This window comes from Neopelma chrysocephalum, unplaced genomic scaffold (assembly GCF_003984885.1).
Source record: "Neopelma chrysocephalum unplaced genomic scaffold, ASM398488v2 Primary Assembly neopelma1_84, whole genome shotgun sequence".
NCBI classification, from domain to species: domain Eukaryota; kingdom Metazoa; phylum Chordata; class Aves; order Passeriformes; family Pipridae; genus Neopelma; species Neopelma chrysocephalum.
Genome location: NW_020897746.1, coordinates 1,817,037 through 1,829,489, shown reverse-complemented (window position 1 = coordinate 1,829,489; position 12,453 = coordinate 1,817,037). Strand labels below are relative to the sequence as shown.

The following is a 12,453-nucleotide window of genomic DNA, read 5'->3' as shown; positions in this document are numbered from 1 at the left end:
TGATCTACCAAGTCTGCTCTGAGCAACAGGTTGAACTCAGTATCTCCAGAGGTCTCTTCCAATCCAATTTCCTCTGTGATTCCATGTAATGAGATTGATGACAATTGATTTTTGATGGACATGACTGGAATGTGCATGAATCTTCCCTGATGGCTCAGGAGATGTTTTCTCCAGGCAGATAGGGGGTGATGCTGAGTTCCTGAACCTCAGCACTGCAGGCTGGAAGGTCACAGCTGTTCTGACAAAGGGCCCTGTGTCCCCACAGACCTGTGCAATGGCAGCAACACATCCAGCAGTTGCAAAGGTACAGACCCTGGGAGCTCCTGCAGGATTAAATTCCAGACAGCTGGCAAAAAGATCTCACTGGAGATGGTTTTGCCAAAGCTGAGAATGGGTTTTTTACACCAGGTTTCTTCTCCTGCCCAAGGCAGGATGTTTATTAAAGCTGTGATCAAGCTCACAGTCCGAGTCTCCCTTTGGGGATGGCCCCATGTGTGGCTCAAGGGGCCCTTTGGTCCCACAGCTGCACACACAGCAGCAGGGCCACACACAGAAATCAACCCCATGCTGCCCGAGCTGAAAGACTCCCCAGCTGGCACTATTTCAACCTGGCAAACCAAGGAGGGGGAAAAAGCTTTGACTGAAACTCAGAGATGCTCTAATCATCACACACGGCCCGGGGGGGAGGGCTCCATTAATGAGCAGTATAATAGCCAGAGACTTCCACTCCATATGGCTTTGGTGAAAACATTTAGACAGGCAGCAGCGAGCCTGAGATGAGTCACAGCAACAACCAGCGCAGGGTTGAGTTTGAAGCAATCTGCTTCATGATTAAAGTTGGACAATGGATTGACAGTCCCCTGTGGAGGGGTCAGAGCTCTTCACAGGGGCTCCATCCCCAGAACTCTGTAACTCAGCCCTGTGATTTCCTCTGCTCCAGAAAGCAGCACGGGTAGGGGGCATTCAGCCTCTCAAAATCAGCCCTTACTGCACAAACTTGACAATGAGAGTGATGATGACGCAGGGCCCAGCTCTGGGCAGCCTTGTCAGAGGGGGTGCTCTGCCCACCACCACCCTGCCTGCCAGGACGGACACGAGCCTCCAGGTCTGCCAATGTACAGCACACCAGTCCCGAGGACAAGACCATGCTCAGACAGGAGAGGTCACAGCTGCTGACAGCCTGCAAACCATGGCACTGCTTCCCTGCCAGCATTCCCTCTCGTAAACCAGGGACAAACGTGCTGTCCTGGCCCATTGCAGCCAGAGGGGGGTTGTCTGGCTGTGTTTGTGCAGCCCCTGGCACAGCCAGCACCAGTGGGGCCACGTTAGACATAAAAAGGACCAGAGTTCACAGGTGAGGTACCTTGGGAGGACTCATGGGGGTATCACTAAGGTGTAGCCCCCGTGCAACACCCCACTGCTGTAGGTACCTCCCCAGGGTCACCTCCTGAGCACGAGCAGGGCAAGGGGCTGCTTGTGCTCAGGGCTTCACAGGCTTGGCCTGATGTTTCCTGGTTGGGAGCAAACAGCATTCAAACAGCAGACACTGACTGTTGCCATGTTCTCACCCATCACAAGGGTCCCCGGGAGCTGGGAGTTCACAGAACTGCACTGAACCAGCAAACACCGCAGCCACCACAGCCCTGCTCACAGGCACCCGAGGAGGGGGGTGCCCGGGGCACACCCAGCACCCTGAGTCCAGCACCACCAGTCCCAGGACCACCCTGATGGCACCCAGCTGCTGGGAGCAGAGGATCCAGGTGATGGAAGTGCTCCTATCCCCCAAGGATCTATGTTTCCAATAGACACTTCCCAGACTGTGAAGGTTTGGGGAGGATACTGTGCTGAAAGGCACAAAGGAGAAGGACTAAAACTTCGAACAGACCACCGAGGAGCTGAGCAGCTTCACAGGCACCACACACACACCCCTGCCAAGCAGTACCGAGCAGGAATTTGCTCCATCCCTCCTCCCCTGCCTTTCCAGCTGCCTGTCCCCGACCCTTTGGGTCAAGGGGCTAAGGAGTAGCAGAAAGGAATAGGGAAGGGGAGAGGTCGCAGAGACGTCATAGCAGAGGGATTGCAGGTGCATCTCCTTCTCACAGCCCAGCACTTCGACCCTTCCTCCCACCTCAAGGTCGGGGACTCTGCACAGGGTAATCCCCTTGGTTGGCATCCCACCCTCTTCTCACCCCGTGTCGTACTGGAGGAACAGGTCAGAGAGGTGGAAAAGCGGTGAAGGACAGGGCGGGCACCCCAGTCTCCCTGTCACAGCATTCCCAGCACAGCGGCTCCGTGTCCGCCCGGGCAGCAGCAGCGGGATGGCGGGATGCGACCCTACATCTCCCCCCGGTGCGTGCCCTCCAGCCACCCCTCCTCCCACCCAGCCCCTTCTCTCCGTCCTTTCTCTCCCCTAGCCACCCCTTCCCTCCCTCCATTCCCGCTTCCGTCCATCTCTCCCATCCATCCATTCATCCATCCATTCATCCATCCCTCCCCTCCCTTCCGTCCATCCTTCTCCTCCTGCCCCAATCCCGAGGTGCCGGGAGCGGTCCGGGGAGCACCCGCGGGGCTCCTTTTGATGGGTGAAGCCGCCGGTTCCCCTCCAGCTCCCAGGGCTCGGGTGCCGGGAGAGTCCCGGAGCCGCCGGGGGCGGCCTGGGGGGGAAGTTCGGCTCTGGCCGTGCCCTGCCCGTCCCGGTCCCGCCGCGCTCACCTGGCCCCGCAGGCGGCCACCGGGTGGACTCCATGGATCCGTACCGGGGAGGGGTCCGGCTCCCCTCCATCCGCAGCCCAGCCCGCTGTGCCTCCTTCGGGGCGGGGGCTCCGGCCGCTCCCCGCGCTCCGCTCCCGCTGATTCCACCGCTCCCCTCCGCCGGGGAGGGGGCTCCAGCCGCTCCCGCCGCTCCGCTCCCGCCGCTCCGCTCCTGCTGCTCCCACCGCTCCGCCGGGGCGGGGGCTGCCCCCGATCCCACCGCTCCGCTCCGCCGGGGCGGGGGCTCCGCTCTCTGCCGGCAGCCCCCGCGCCCCCGCCCGCTCCCTGCAGCCTCACCCGGGAGATCCCCCGGTGCTCGTCCCCACCTCAAACCCAGACCCACCCAAAAACCGCAGCATGAGCAGCACGGGCAGCACCAGCGGCCCCGCGGGTGGGGGCCCGGGCCCGGCCGGGGGCTCTCCCCTCGCCCCGGGCACTGAAGGTGATCGGGCTCTGCAGAGCAGTGTGGGACTCGGGGGTGCTGAGGGTGAGGCACGGCACGGAACAGCCCCCCCAAAGCTATGGCGAGACACTGAAGTAATTTTCCCTATGGAAAAGCCCAACAGCAAGTGTTTGAAGAACGTTCCAAGGTACGTGTCGGTCTGGAATCCTAAGGCTGGCTGGGAGCACGCTGACAACACCCACCTCAGCAAGGGTCTTGGTGATCTTCTCCTCTCTCCAGCCGGGGTCTGCTGTGGGACACAGCAGTGCCCAGTTCCACTGTCCTGAAGGCTCGTCCCTGCAAACTGGTGCAGAGAAGGTGGGGATGGGGAGTGGATTCTAAACCCTTCTGCTCGCAGGGTTTTATGATCAGCAGAAGCCCTTCCTGTGCTGAGGATTCACACCCATGGACACAAACCTCACCACCACTTTCTCCAAAACACACAGCCCTCTGCTAGGACACGTTTCTCTGCTAGGATGTGCCTGTAGGTGACACTGATGTCCCCATGGTGCAGGAGCAGAGGTCTTGCATGGCTTGGTCAAGAGCACAGGTCCAAGGCTCAGGGACACCCCACCCTGGGGAGGGGGCACAGGGTCAGTTTGGGAAGTGCCACACAAAGTCACCGGGCTGGGGAGCAGCAGTGGCAGCAGCAGTGGAAAGGTGAGGGCCAGGGGAGCAGCTGTGGGGTTCTGTCCTCTCACTCTGTCCCCTGCTCAGCTGGCAGCCAAACTGCTGCAAGTCCATAGTTAATGCAATAGAATAAGCCATGGGCGAGCAAAACAGACACAGCAACACAAGGGAAGGGTCTGGGGGAGCAGCCCCTGCACAGAACACCAGCAGCATCCTCACCTCCAGCTGCTCCCTCCCCACTGAAATGGGCTGCTGAGCTCACCTGGATGAAATGTCCCTATGGAATGGGCATAAATCCGAGCAAAATCTTGGAATTCCCATCTCCAAAAGCCAGACAGGAGCTCCTGACTTTTGATCCAGTTCAAAAACCAGAATGAGTGCAAGAGAGATGGTGCCTCATTCTTTGAGGATAACTGTGGCATACAAACAGAACAAGAATTAAGTCTGTGTGTAAAAACAGGAGAAAATACACAGGATATGGGAGCTGCTGCTCTGAGTTACAAATACAGCAGCAGCCAGTGAACTGTGGGCAGCCACAGGAGCACCTTGCTCCAGAAATCCTCTGAAAACACAGGATCACCTCGTGGACAGGAACAGCACAAAGCCACGAGGCCACCAAGGTGGGCTGTGACAGACCCCAGAGCTGAAACGGTGATCCTTGAAAAACAGAGTTTCTGTATTCAAAGGAATTGTTCTGGAATGCCCTGAGTTTGCAAGGCAGCTGCACTGTGACTTCAACTCCCAGGCTCCCAGCTGGACAGGAAAGGCCAGTTGAGGGACACAGCCACTCTGGGATTGATTGGTTTGGTTGTTTTAATGTGAAGTGTAAGGATAGTCATGAAGTGGCTGTTCCTCAGCTGATTAAGTGATGAGCATCCACCATCACTAGAACTTCGATCTTGGGTCTGAAGTGACTCACCTTGTTTTGGTTGCTCCCCAGAGCACAGAAAATGAACCTGTAAATATTTTAATCAGTTCTTCAGTTGCATATTCTGCAGGATGACTTTCACCATGAGCAGCCAGATCTGCCGTGGGCTCAACTTGAATTGGACACATTCGATACGCTCACTCATATTCTCAATAAAAGCACGGGCGTAAATCAAACAGTCCAGAGTCACACACAGAGTTATGATCCAATTAACACATGCCATTTGTTCTGCTGCATGGAATGGAACCGTGATGTGCAAATCCATTTGGCAGAGGTAAGTGCAAATCAGGTGCAACCACACGGTCCAGGAACCGTCTGCTCCTCACCAACTGGGGCTCCTCCTTCACCCAGGTACGCTCTGTGTCCTTCAATTCTGAGGCTCAGAAGTTTTAATGGGCCTTGAGGTGACTCACATTAGTGCAAATATTCCCTGTGTACAGTCCCTTCTGCAGAAATGAAGCACCTACAATGACAGAAAGCACACATATGTTATAGGGTTACAAACAGAGCACCAGCCTGTACCAAGCAACAGTAACACAATCCCCCAGGCACTTGAAATGGGCTGACAAACACACAGAGAATTAAAATGCACCTTGGAGAGCATTAGGATGGACACAGGCATTTGAAGTTCTCGACAGCAAACACCAGATACCACTCAGAACAAATTCTGAGTCTTCAAAAACAGTTCCAAGGTGACACTCATGGGTCCTGCGCTGCCAACTCAGGTGCATCTTGGTGACAGATTCCCTGAGAAAGCACTGTGGTCCCAAGGACCTGAATGTCTGTTCTTATGGAGGGATGTACAAGTCAGAATAACTAGTCCAGAGTATTTACTAACTCCATTTTCCTTAGCATTTGGCAAAAAATCAGGCTTGTGTTTCTTAATTCATGCTTTGAATTAAAGTTATTTCAGCATGTGATTATGTTTCCTGGCTAAAAATCCCCTTTTCTAACAACAAAACCCTGTGTTGACACAAGCCTTCTGCTTTCAGTGTTGTAACTACCCCCACAGGTCTGACCTTCTAACCTGACTGGAGGCAGAAATGTTCTCAAATTTTCAAAACCAAAATCATGTTACCAACAACTTCCCTGTCTGCTGTACTGGGGGGGTCACAGTAACTGTTCCTTGATTTCTTCAGGCAAGACTTCTCAATATACCAAAGGTGAAGCAAAGGTTAATTGTAAAGGTGCCTCGTACCCACCTCTACATTTGGGATCACAGTTTTATGGTCTCAACTGAAGCTAAAAAATGCCCTTGGCCAGAAAAGTAATTTGTATGGCAGCAAAACCAGGGAGAAACCACAGAGCAAAATTCATCTGTTCCCTGAGAAATGTACAGTGTAAATTAGCAGAGACTCCCTCACACTGGCTCCCTCCTGATAAATAGAATCATAGAATCACAGCATGGTTTGGGTTGGAAGGGACCTTAAAGCTCATCTCATTCCACCCCCTGCCATGGGCAGGGACACCTTCCACTAGCCCAGGTTGCTCCAAGCCCCGTCCAACCTGGCCTTGGACACTTCCAGGGATGGGGCAGCCACAGCTTCTCTGGGCAACCTGTGCCAGGGCCTCACCACCCTCACAGGGAAGAATCCCTTCCTAATATCCCATCTAACCCTCCCTCTGGCAGTTTGAAGCCATTGCCCCTTGTTCTGTCACTCCAGGCCCCTGTAAATAGTCTCTCTCCATCTTTCTTGTACCTCCTTCAGGCACTGGAAGGCCACAATTAGGTCACCCCAAGGCTTCTCTTCTCCAGGCTGAACAATCCCAACTCTCTCCCCTTTCCTCCCAGCAGAGCTGCTCCATCCCTCTGATGCTCTTGGTGCCTCCTCTGGACTCGTTTCAGCAGCTCCGTGTCCCTCCTGTGCTGGGACCCCAACTCTCAAAATCATCACTCTCCTCTTCTTTTGAAACTACAGCTAAATGGATTTACCTTACATGGACCATATCTAAAATTTTGAAAAACAATTCATTACAAAGACACAAAAACCTCTCTGTGAACACATTTGGGCAGGTTTCACTACAGTCCACAAAGAACCACGCTGTGGTTGCTGGCTGAATCACAGAAATCTTTGGAGAGCCCTAGGAAGGATCTTACCATGCTGATCAGATCCACTAGAAAAATTAACATTTATAGAGTTTTCCCTAATTTCCCATTCTGGGAGTACCACACTATTGCAGTCAATCACAGATGTGAGGTGCACACAGAGGAGCTGAAGGAAACATTTGTAATATTCCATCATAAAATAAAGACAGAGTCTGTAATTTTAGTTCCCTTATAACTCGGGAACAAGTTGTTACAAAGCAGGATAAAGATGCAAGGAGTTTCTCAGCTCCTGGGTCCGTTGTATCCTGAAACCACCTGCACAGTACCCAAGTTGTTTCAAGAGGTCTTTGTTATTTTTTGGGAGATGGTGTCTCATCTAGGAAAAGTGATTCACTCAGCTCCTCTGAAACCTCTCACAAAGTACCCATACACTGAGCTATATCAATTTTAAAATCTAAGACCTACAAAGGCCATCATTGTATGGAACTTGTTCCTCAACACTAACTCCTCTTTGCTTCCTGAGCTCAGTTACATCTAATTGTGTTCAGAGAAGGACACAGCTCCACTTAGACCCTGGACAGACACCAAGGGGGGAAAAATTAGTATTTCTACATATAAGCCTTTAAAATTTGCTCAAAGTAGGCAAAAAGTAAAATCTTACATGATCTTATAATCACTTTTATCTTTACAACTGCTGCTTAAGAATAAAAACTTAAAGAAACAGAAGTTTTTACATCTTTTTTTTGCAAATAGTTGCAAAGTAATGCAAAAATAACCTCGGATGTAGTTGGAAACACATCAAGAGAACCTATTTTCCCTAAAGGCAGTTTGGTTCTTCTCCATTAAAATTTTACTCCCAACAGCACTTAATGCCTTGGCACATTCTTACTTCTGCAAGAACACTAAAGCCACGCTCAGAGCTCACACAGAATAATTTAAGTCCACCTCCTTCCTTACCCTTTTGGCTTGGAGGGTCTGTGACCATCAGAGAGGAAGAAATTGAGCCCCCAGTGTTGCAGAGCTCACACACAGAACTGGTTTATATAAACCTCAGTGAAAATGATTTAATCAAGCTGGTGGTTAAAGCAATTTCTTCAGTGAATGAGCCTCTGCCACATTCATTCCACAGTGGTTTGTAATTCAGGATGCATTTCAAACTGCATTAATATGATCCTCCCCTGAATCAGCACCAAATGTGTTTACTGGATCGATAATTTAAAAAAATAATCTTATTATCCAGTATTATTACACCGAAGTTCAGCCTTGGGCCATACCTTAAATCCTGCCTGTTCACAGCAGCAGTGGTTGAGCACACCTACCCAAAAATGAGGTAAAATCCCAGGGGAGTCACCCCAGGTTCTGCCAGGCAGCCACCACCCCTCTCCACAGGTGGATTGCACCAGCACCTGCCATTCCATTCCAAGGCTTCTCTTTGCAAAGCTGCAATTACAGCAGCTGATGTTGTGCTGAAGCAAACAAAAAGAGCACATATCACCCAGGTAATTGGCTTCAAACCAGGGCAGGCACTTCCAGTTAAAGAAGCAACTGCATTTTAAACCATTCCAGCTATTTCTGTTCCTCTCACAAAAGCACTGATGGCTCTGGGATGTGCTGCTTGCAGGGATGTATCTGACTGCAGTCAGATGCTCTATTAACAACTTTTGTTCCTGAGGTATTATATGATAATAAGGCCAGGATAAATTCTTGGCACTAAAATTGCTCTCAACTTGTGTTTGAATTCCTGGGAGAAGATAATATCTTAATAAAAAGTTCCAGCTATTCTTGGCAGGAGGACAATTCTATGTATAGAGCCATTCCAGCGGAGCATTCTGCATGGCACTGAGGATTTGTGCCAGGAAAAGAGAGAGCTAATTACCCTGAAAGCATCTGATGTACAGATAATGTGGAATCGATGCATACAGAGAAAGAGATTATCTCCAAGGCGTGTCTTTTCCTTGTCTCCAACCCCTTCCTGCCGAGCCCAGAACACAGCAGGGTGACAGATTGCAAGGCCATTTGCATATGACATATTAAATATGCATTTAAATAAATATTCTGCCTTTTGCAGCTGCCTTGTCTCAGGGCTTGTAAACCACTTAGGCAGATGTTATTAAAATCCATCCCTCTGCAAAGGAATGATGCAGCTCCCTGTCCAAGGAAGCACTTCATAAACTGTCAGCAGCTTTTGATGGTGGTTGAAGGGACTCTAAGGCTCATTTGAAGTCTGACACAGATCTTTTAATGAGATCAGACCACTGATTTTTCATTTGTAAGGAAACCTTACCTCCTTAAGAGGTGCTGCAATCTGTGTGCCTTTGAAGGAAAGGCAAGGCAGGTAAGGCAGTGTTGGGAAGAATGGGTTAAAAGAGGAAGAATGGGAGGAGGACTGTAAACAAGTGACTTTGCAGGTGGGAATAACCCTTGACAAGCCTGTGATCCTCTGGCATGGACTGAGTGCCTGTTCTCTGCCCTGCACCTGTGCCCAGGTGTTGCTTCAGGGATCCCCCACTTAGCAAGAGAACAGAAATAAATTCATCTCTGTGTGTTTCTCCTGTGGGTTTGTGGTTGTCCAAACTGCTTCCCTGCCTGTGCTGACCCACACGTGCAGCTTGAGGATCCCTCTGGACTTGGCAGGGATAAAGGTGCTGCTCCCAGGAAGGATCAGCAGCTTCCACCAGTGCCAAGGCTGAATGAATATTGCCTTCAGTTCATTCCCAGCCCCCTTGTGACACAAGTCACAAGGGCTGGCTGCTTCCTGGTCACCTGGAATGCTGGGTGCCACACCCTCCATAAATCCACACAAGGAACTTCCACACATGGAGGTTTTTTCCAACAGATTCCAAGCAGAAGCACACTTAACCATATACCTAGACCACAAAACAGAAGGCAAACAGACTGCAGCAAAACCTTATTTTACAAATCAAAGCAGAGCAGATGAATCATTTTTTATTCACATCCCTTATAAAGTACAAAGAGTTCAGAGACAGAGCACCTTGAGAGAGTTTCATGTACTGGCAACATGACAATATTTTCCATTTACTGTGTCACAGAACAGGTCACAGCTTTCACTGACAGCTCTGGGAGCAACAATTCAATTTATGTTTGCTTTTGGACTAGAAACTTAGCTACATTCATTCCAGCAAATGTATACCTGAAATACCTTATTAGGGATTTGGAAGCAAAATCATTATGTTAAAAAGGAAAAATTACTACAAAACACTTTTTCTTAAGAAAATAAGGTTTATAAATTTTTTCAAAATAAAAATCTCTCCTGTCAAATACAGACTGTATATATTCAGCACTTTAGAATTATTAGTAATTTCTGGGCATCACCATCATACCATGTTACCACCCCACAGATTCAAGTACAGCTTAGTTGATCCCATGCTACTGTATCCAATTCCTGTTAAAACTTTCATCCTTCATAGCTTTTACCAGCCAGTCCTTCTCGCTCTCCTCATCAGAGTCACTCATATCACTGGAATCAGCAGCCAGGAGACGAGAATAGTTAATGTTTTTCTGCCGTGGCAGCTTAGACTGGACGATGAAGAACACAAAGAGCCACAGCGCCAGGGCAGCACAGCAGGCCCTGAACAGCACTGCCAGGCCAAAGCGCTCCACCACAAACCCCCCCGCAAAGCTGCCCACGCTCGCTCCTGCTCCGCAGCACAGACCCCGCAGCACGGCCCGCAGGGACCTCTCGGTGCCTGGCGGGGCAATGTCACCCACTGTCACCTCCAGCGCCCACCACAGCGCTCCGCTGCTGAAGGCCGACAGCGCCTGGACGGGGAGCACGGCCCAGGGATGGCGGAGCAGGGAGTAGCACAGCAGCTGTGCCGCCAGCAGGCCCACACCGACCGCGGCCACGCCGCCGCTCGACAGAGCCCTCAGCAGCCTCCCCCTGAAGGGCCAGAGCAGCAGCTCAGCCAACAGCCCCACGGACACGGAGAGCCCCATGAGGAGCTCGCTGCTGCCTTGGTCCTGCATCTGCCAGAAGAGGAAGTTGTGCCCGGCAGAGCTGGCGGCGCCGGCGAGGAACACGGTGCCAGCGCACAGCAGCGCCCGGCCGTCGCTCCACAGCAGCGCCAGGGCTTTGGGAAAACCACGGTCGGTTTTCCTGGGAATGTGGGCACTGTGCCTGGGAAAAAAGGCACTGACGAGCAGCGAGAGCGTCACCAGCACGGCGTAGCCGTAGAAGTGGACAGCGAGGCGGGAGATGGAACCGCTGAGGAAGCAATTCAGCTGATCCACCAGGACAGCAACCCCGCAGGCACCGGCAGCCGCGCCCAGGGAACTCCACATCCACAGCCTGCCGTACCTGTCAGTGGCATCCACAAAGTCCAGGTATTCATAGACACCCTCATCCACCGCCCTTTCCAGAGAAGTGCCCAACAGCTCCCAAAGCACGACAGCACCCAGGACCAGGAGAAAAATCTGATGCTCTCTGTCCTGCAAGATGCTTTGTGCTGCCTCAAAGTTGACATCTTGACTGTCTGAGAGGTTTTCAGACATGTACTCAACTGCAACAGTGGAAAGAGTTGTTTTAATCAAAGAAGGCTCATTACTTGCAGTAGCAGAAAGGCTTTCCTCAGCAAGATCAGCTGCAGTAGAACCCACACTGTTCATTTCCTCCTTGAGTCCAGGGAAGGAAGGTCTGTAGGAAGCCAGCTTTTCTGCTTCTTGAGTCTCCCGATTAATATCTTCCACATCAGTTCTCCAGCCAGGTGGTCCATCCGAGTGGCCACGTGCCTTTGTACCACCTTCACCAACCCCTCCGCTGTTTTCCTTAAGCGTAACCCTCGTGCCAAATAACCCTTGGAAGGCTGAACCGCTCGGTGCTGGCATCCTGCTCGCTGCCAACACACCACCAGCAGTTGTTCTCACCGTTTCCTTTGACACGGCTCTCGCATTTGCCACGGCGCTGGCGGTCAGCGCTCCGTCCCGGGGCTTGTCCCGGGACATGGTTGGCACCACGATGGGCACTGCGGAGGGCACCAGGCTGGGCTCCGCGGAGGGCACCGCGGCCAGCACCCCGTGCCCGCTGTGGTTACAGCCCGCGGCCCCCGCGGCCCCGCGGGCGGGCGGGATGAGGGTGAGCCCCAGGCTGGCCCCCGCCGAGCCCACCAGCGAGCCCACCAGCAGCAGCCGCCGCTTCCCGCGGCCCCTCGGGCAGCCCAGGGGAGCAGCCCCCAGAGCCGCCGCCAGGCCCCGCGCCCCGGCCACGGCGCCCACGAGCGGGGCCGGCAGCCCCAGCAGCCGCAGGAACAGCGGCAGGAACGGGGCGGCGCAGGCCCGACCCGCGCCCCGCAGCAGCCGGGACAGCGCGGCCACGGCCAGGGCTCGGCCCAAGGGCCACTGCTCGCCCATGGCCCCGCCGCAGGCCCGGCCCGGCCCGGCGGGTCCCCCCGTGCCCGCAGCCCCGGCGGGTCCTCCCCTGCCCGTCCCTGCGGGCTCCTGCCCTGCGCCGTCTGCCGGCCCGGGGGGGAACGGCCGCGAGCGGCCCCTTCCCGCGGGATGCGGGATCCCAGAGCGGGACAGGGTTTTGGAGAAGGCCACCGTGTTTCACTGGTCCTGTTGGGAATGATGGAACTTTCCTAAAATTTCAAGCAACGGTAGCGGTCAGCTGCGTTCTTCTTCTTACAGACTCTCGTCGAT

General features: G+C 53.0%; 2 protein-coding genes across 6 annotated transcripts in view; both read right to left on the bottom strand.

The window, feature by feature from the left end:
• The window catches only part of LOC113971640 (uncharacterized protein C16orf45-like), an 18,198-nt gene extending 13,434 nt beyond the window's left edge, over positions 1-4,764 (bottom strand). For 2 of the 5 annotated variants that reach the window (XM_027691763.1, XM_027691764.1), the window contains exon 1: positions 2,713-2,864. In XM_027691763.1, the coding sequence (XP_027547564.1) occupies positions 2,713-2,782 (70 nt within the window). In that variant the 5' untranslated portion in view covers positions 2,783-2,864. Of the gene's footprint in view, positions 1-2,712; positions 2,865-3,094; positions 3,126-3,396; positions 3,625-4,742 lie in introns of those variants that run through there. The other 3 variants (XM_027691766.1, XM_027691767.1, XM_027691765.1) reach the window with 3 other exon arrangements.
• Positions 4,765-9,752: 4,988 nt separating this feature from the next.
• MFSD6L (major facilitator superfamily domain containing 6 like) lies at positions 9,753-12,165 on the bottom strand. The gene has a single exon (XM_027691824.1). It carries the CDS (start codon positions 12,163-12,165, stop codon positions 10,186-10,188), a length of 1,980 nt encoding a protein of 659 aa, XP_027547625.1. The 3' UTR covers positions 9,753-10,185.
• Between the last annotated feature and the right edge of the window lie 288 nt (positions 12,166-12,453).

Bases quoted from the DNA above. Each gene is read 5' to 3' on its own strand.
- MFSD6L (XM_027691824.1), bottom strand. From the start codon at position 12,165: ATGGGCGAGCAGTGGCCCTTGGGCCGAGCCCTGGCCGTGGCCGCGCTG.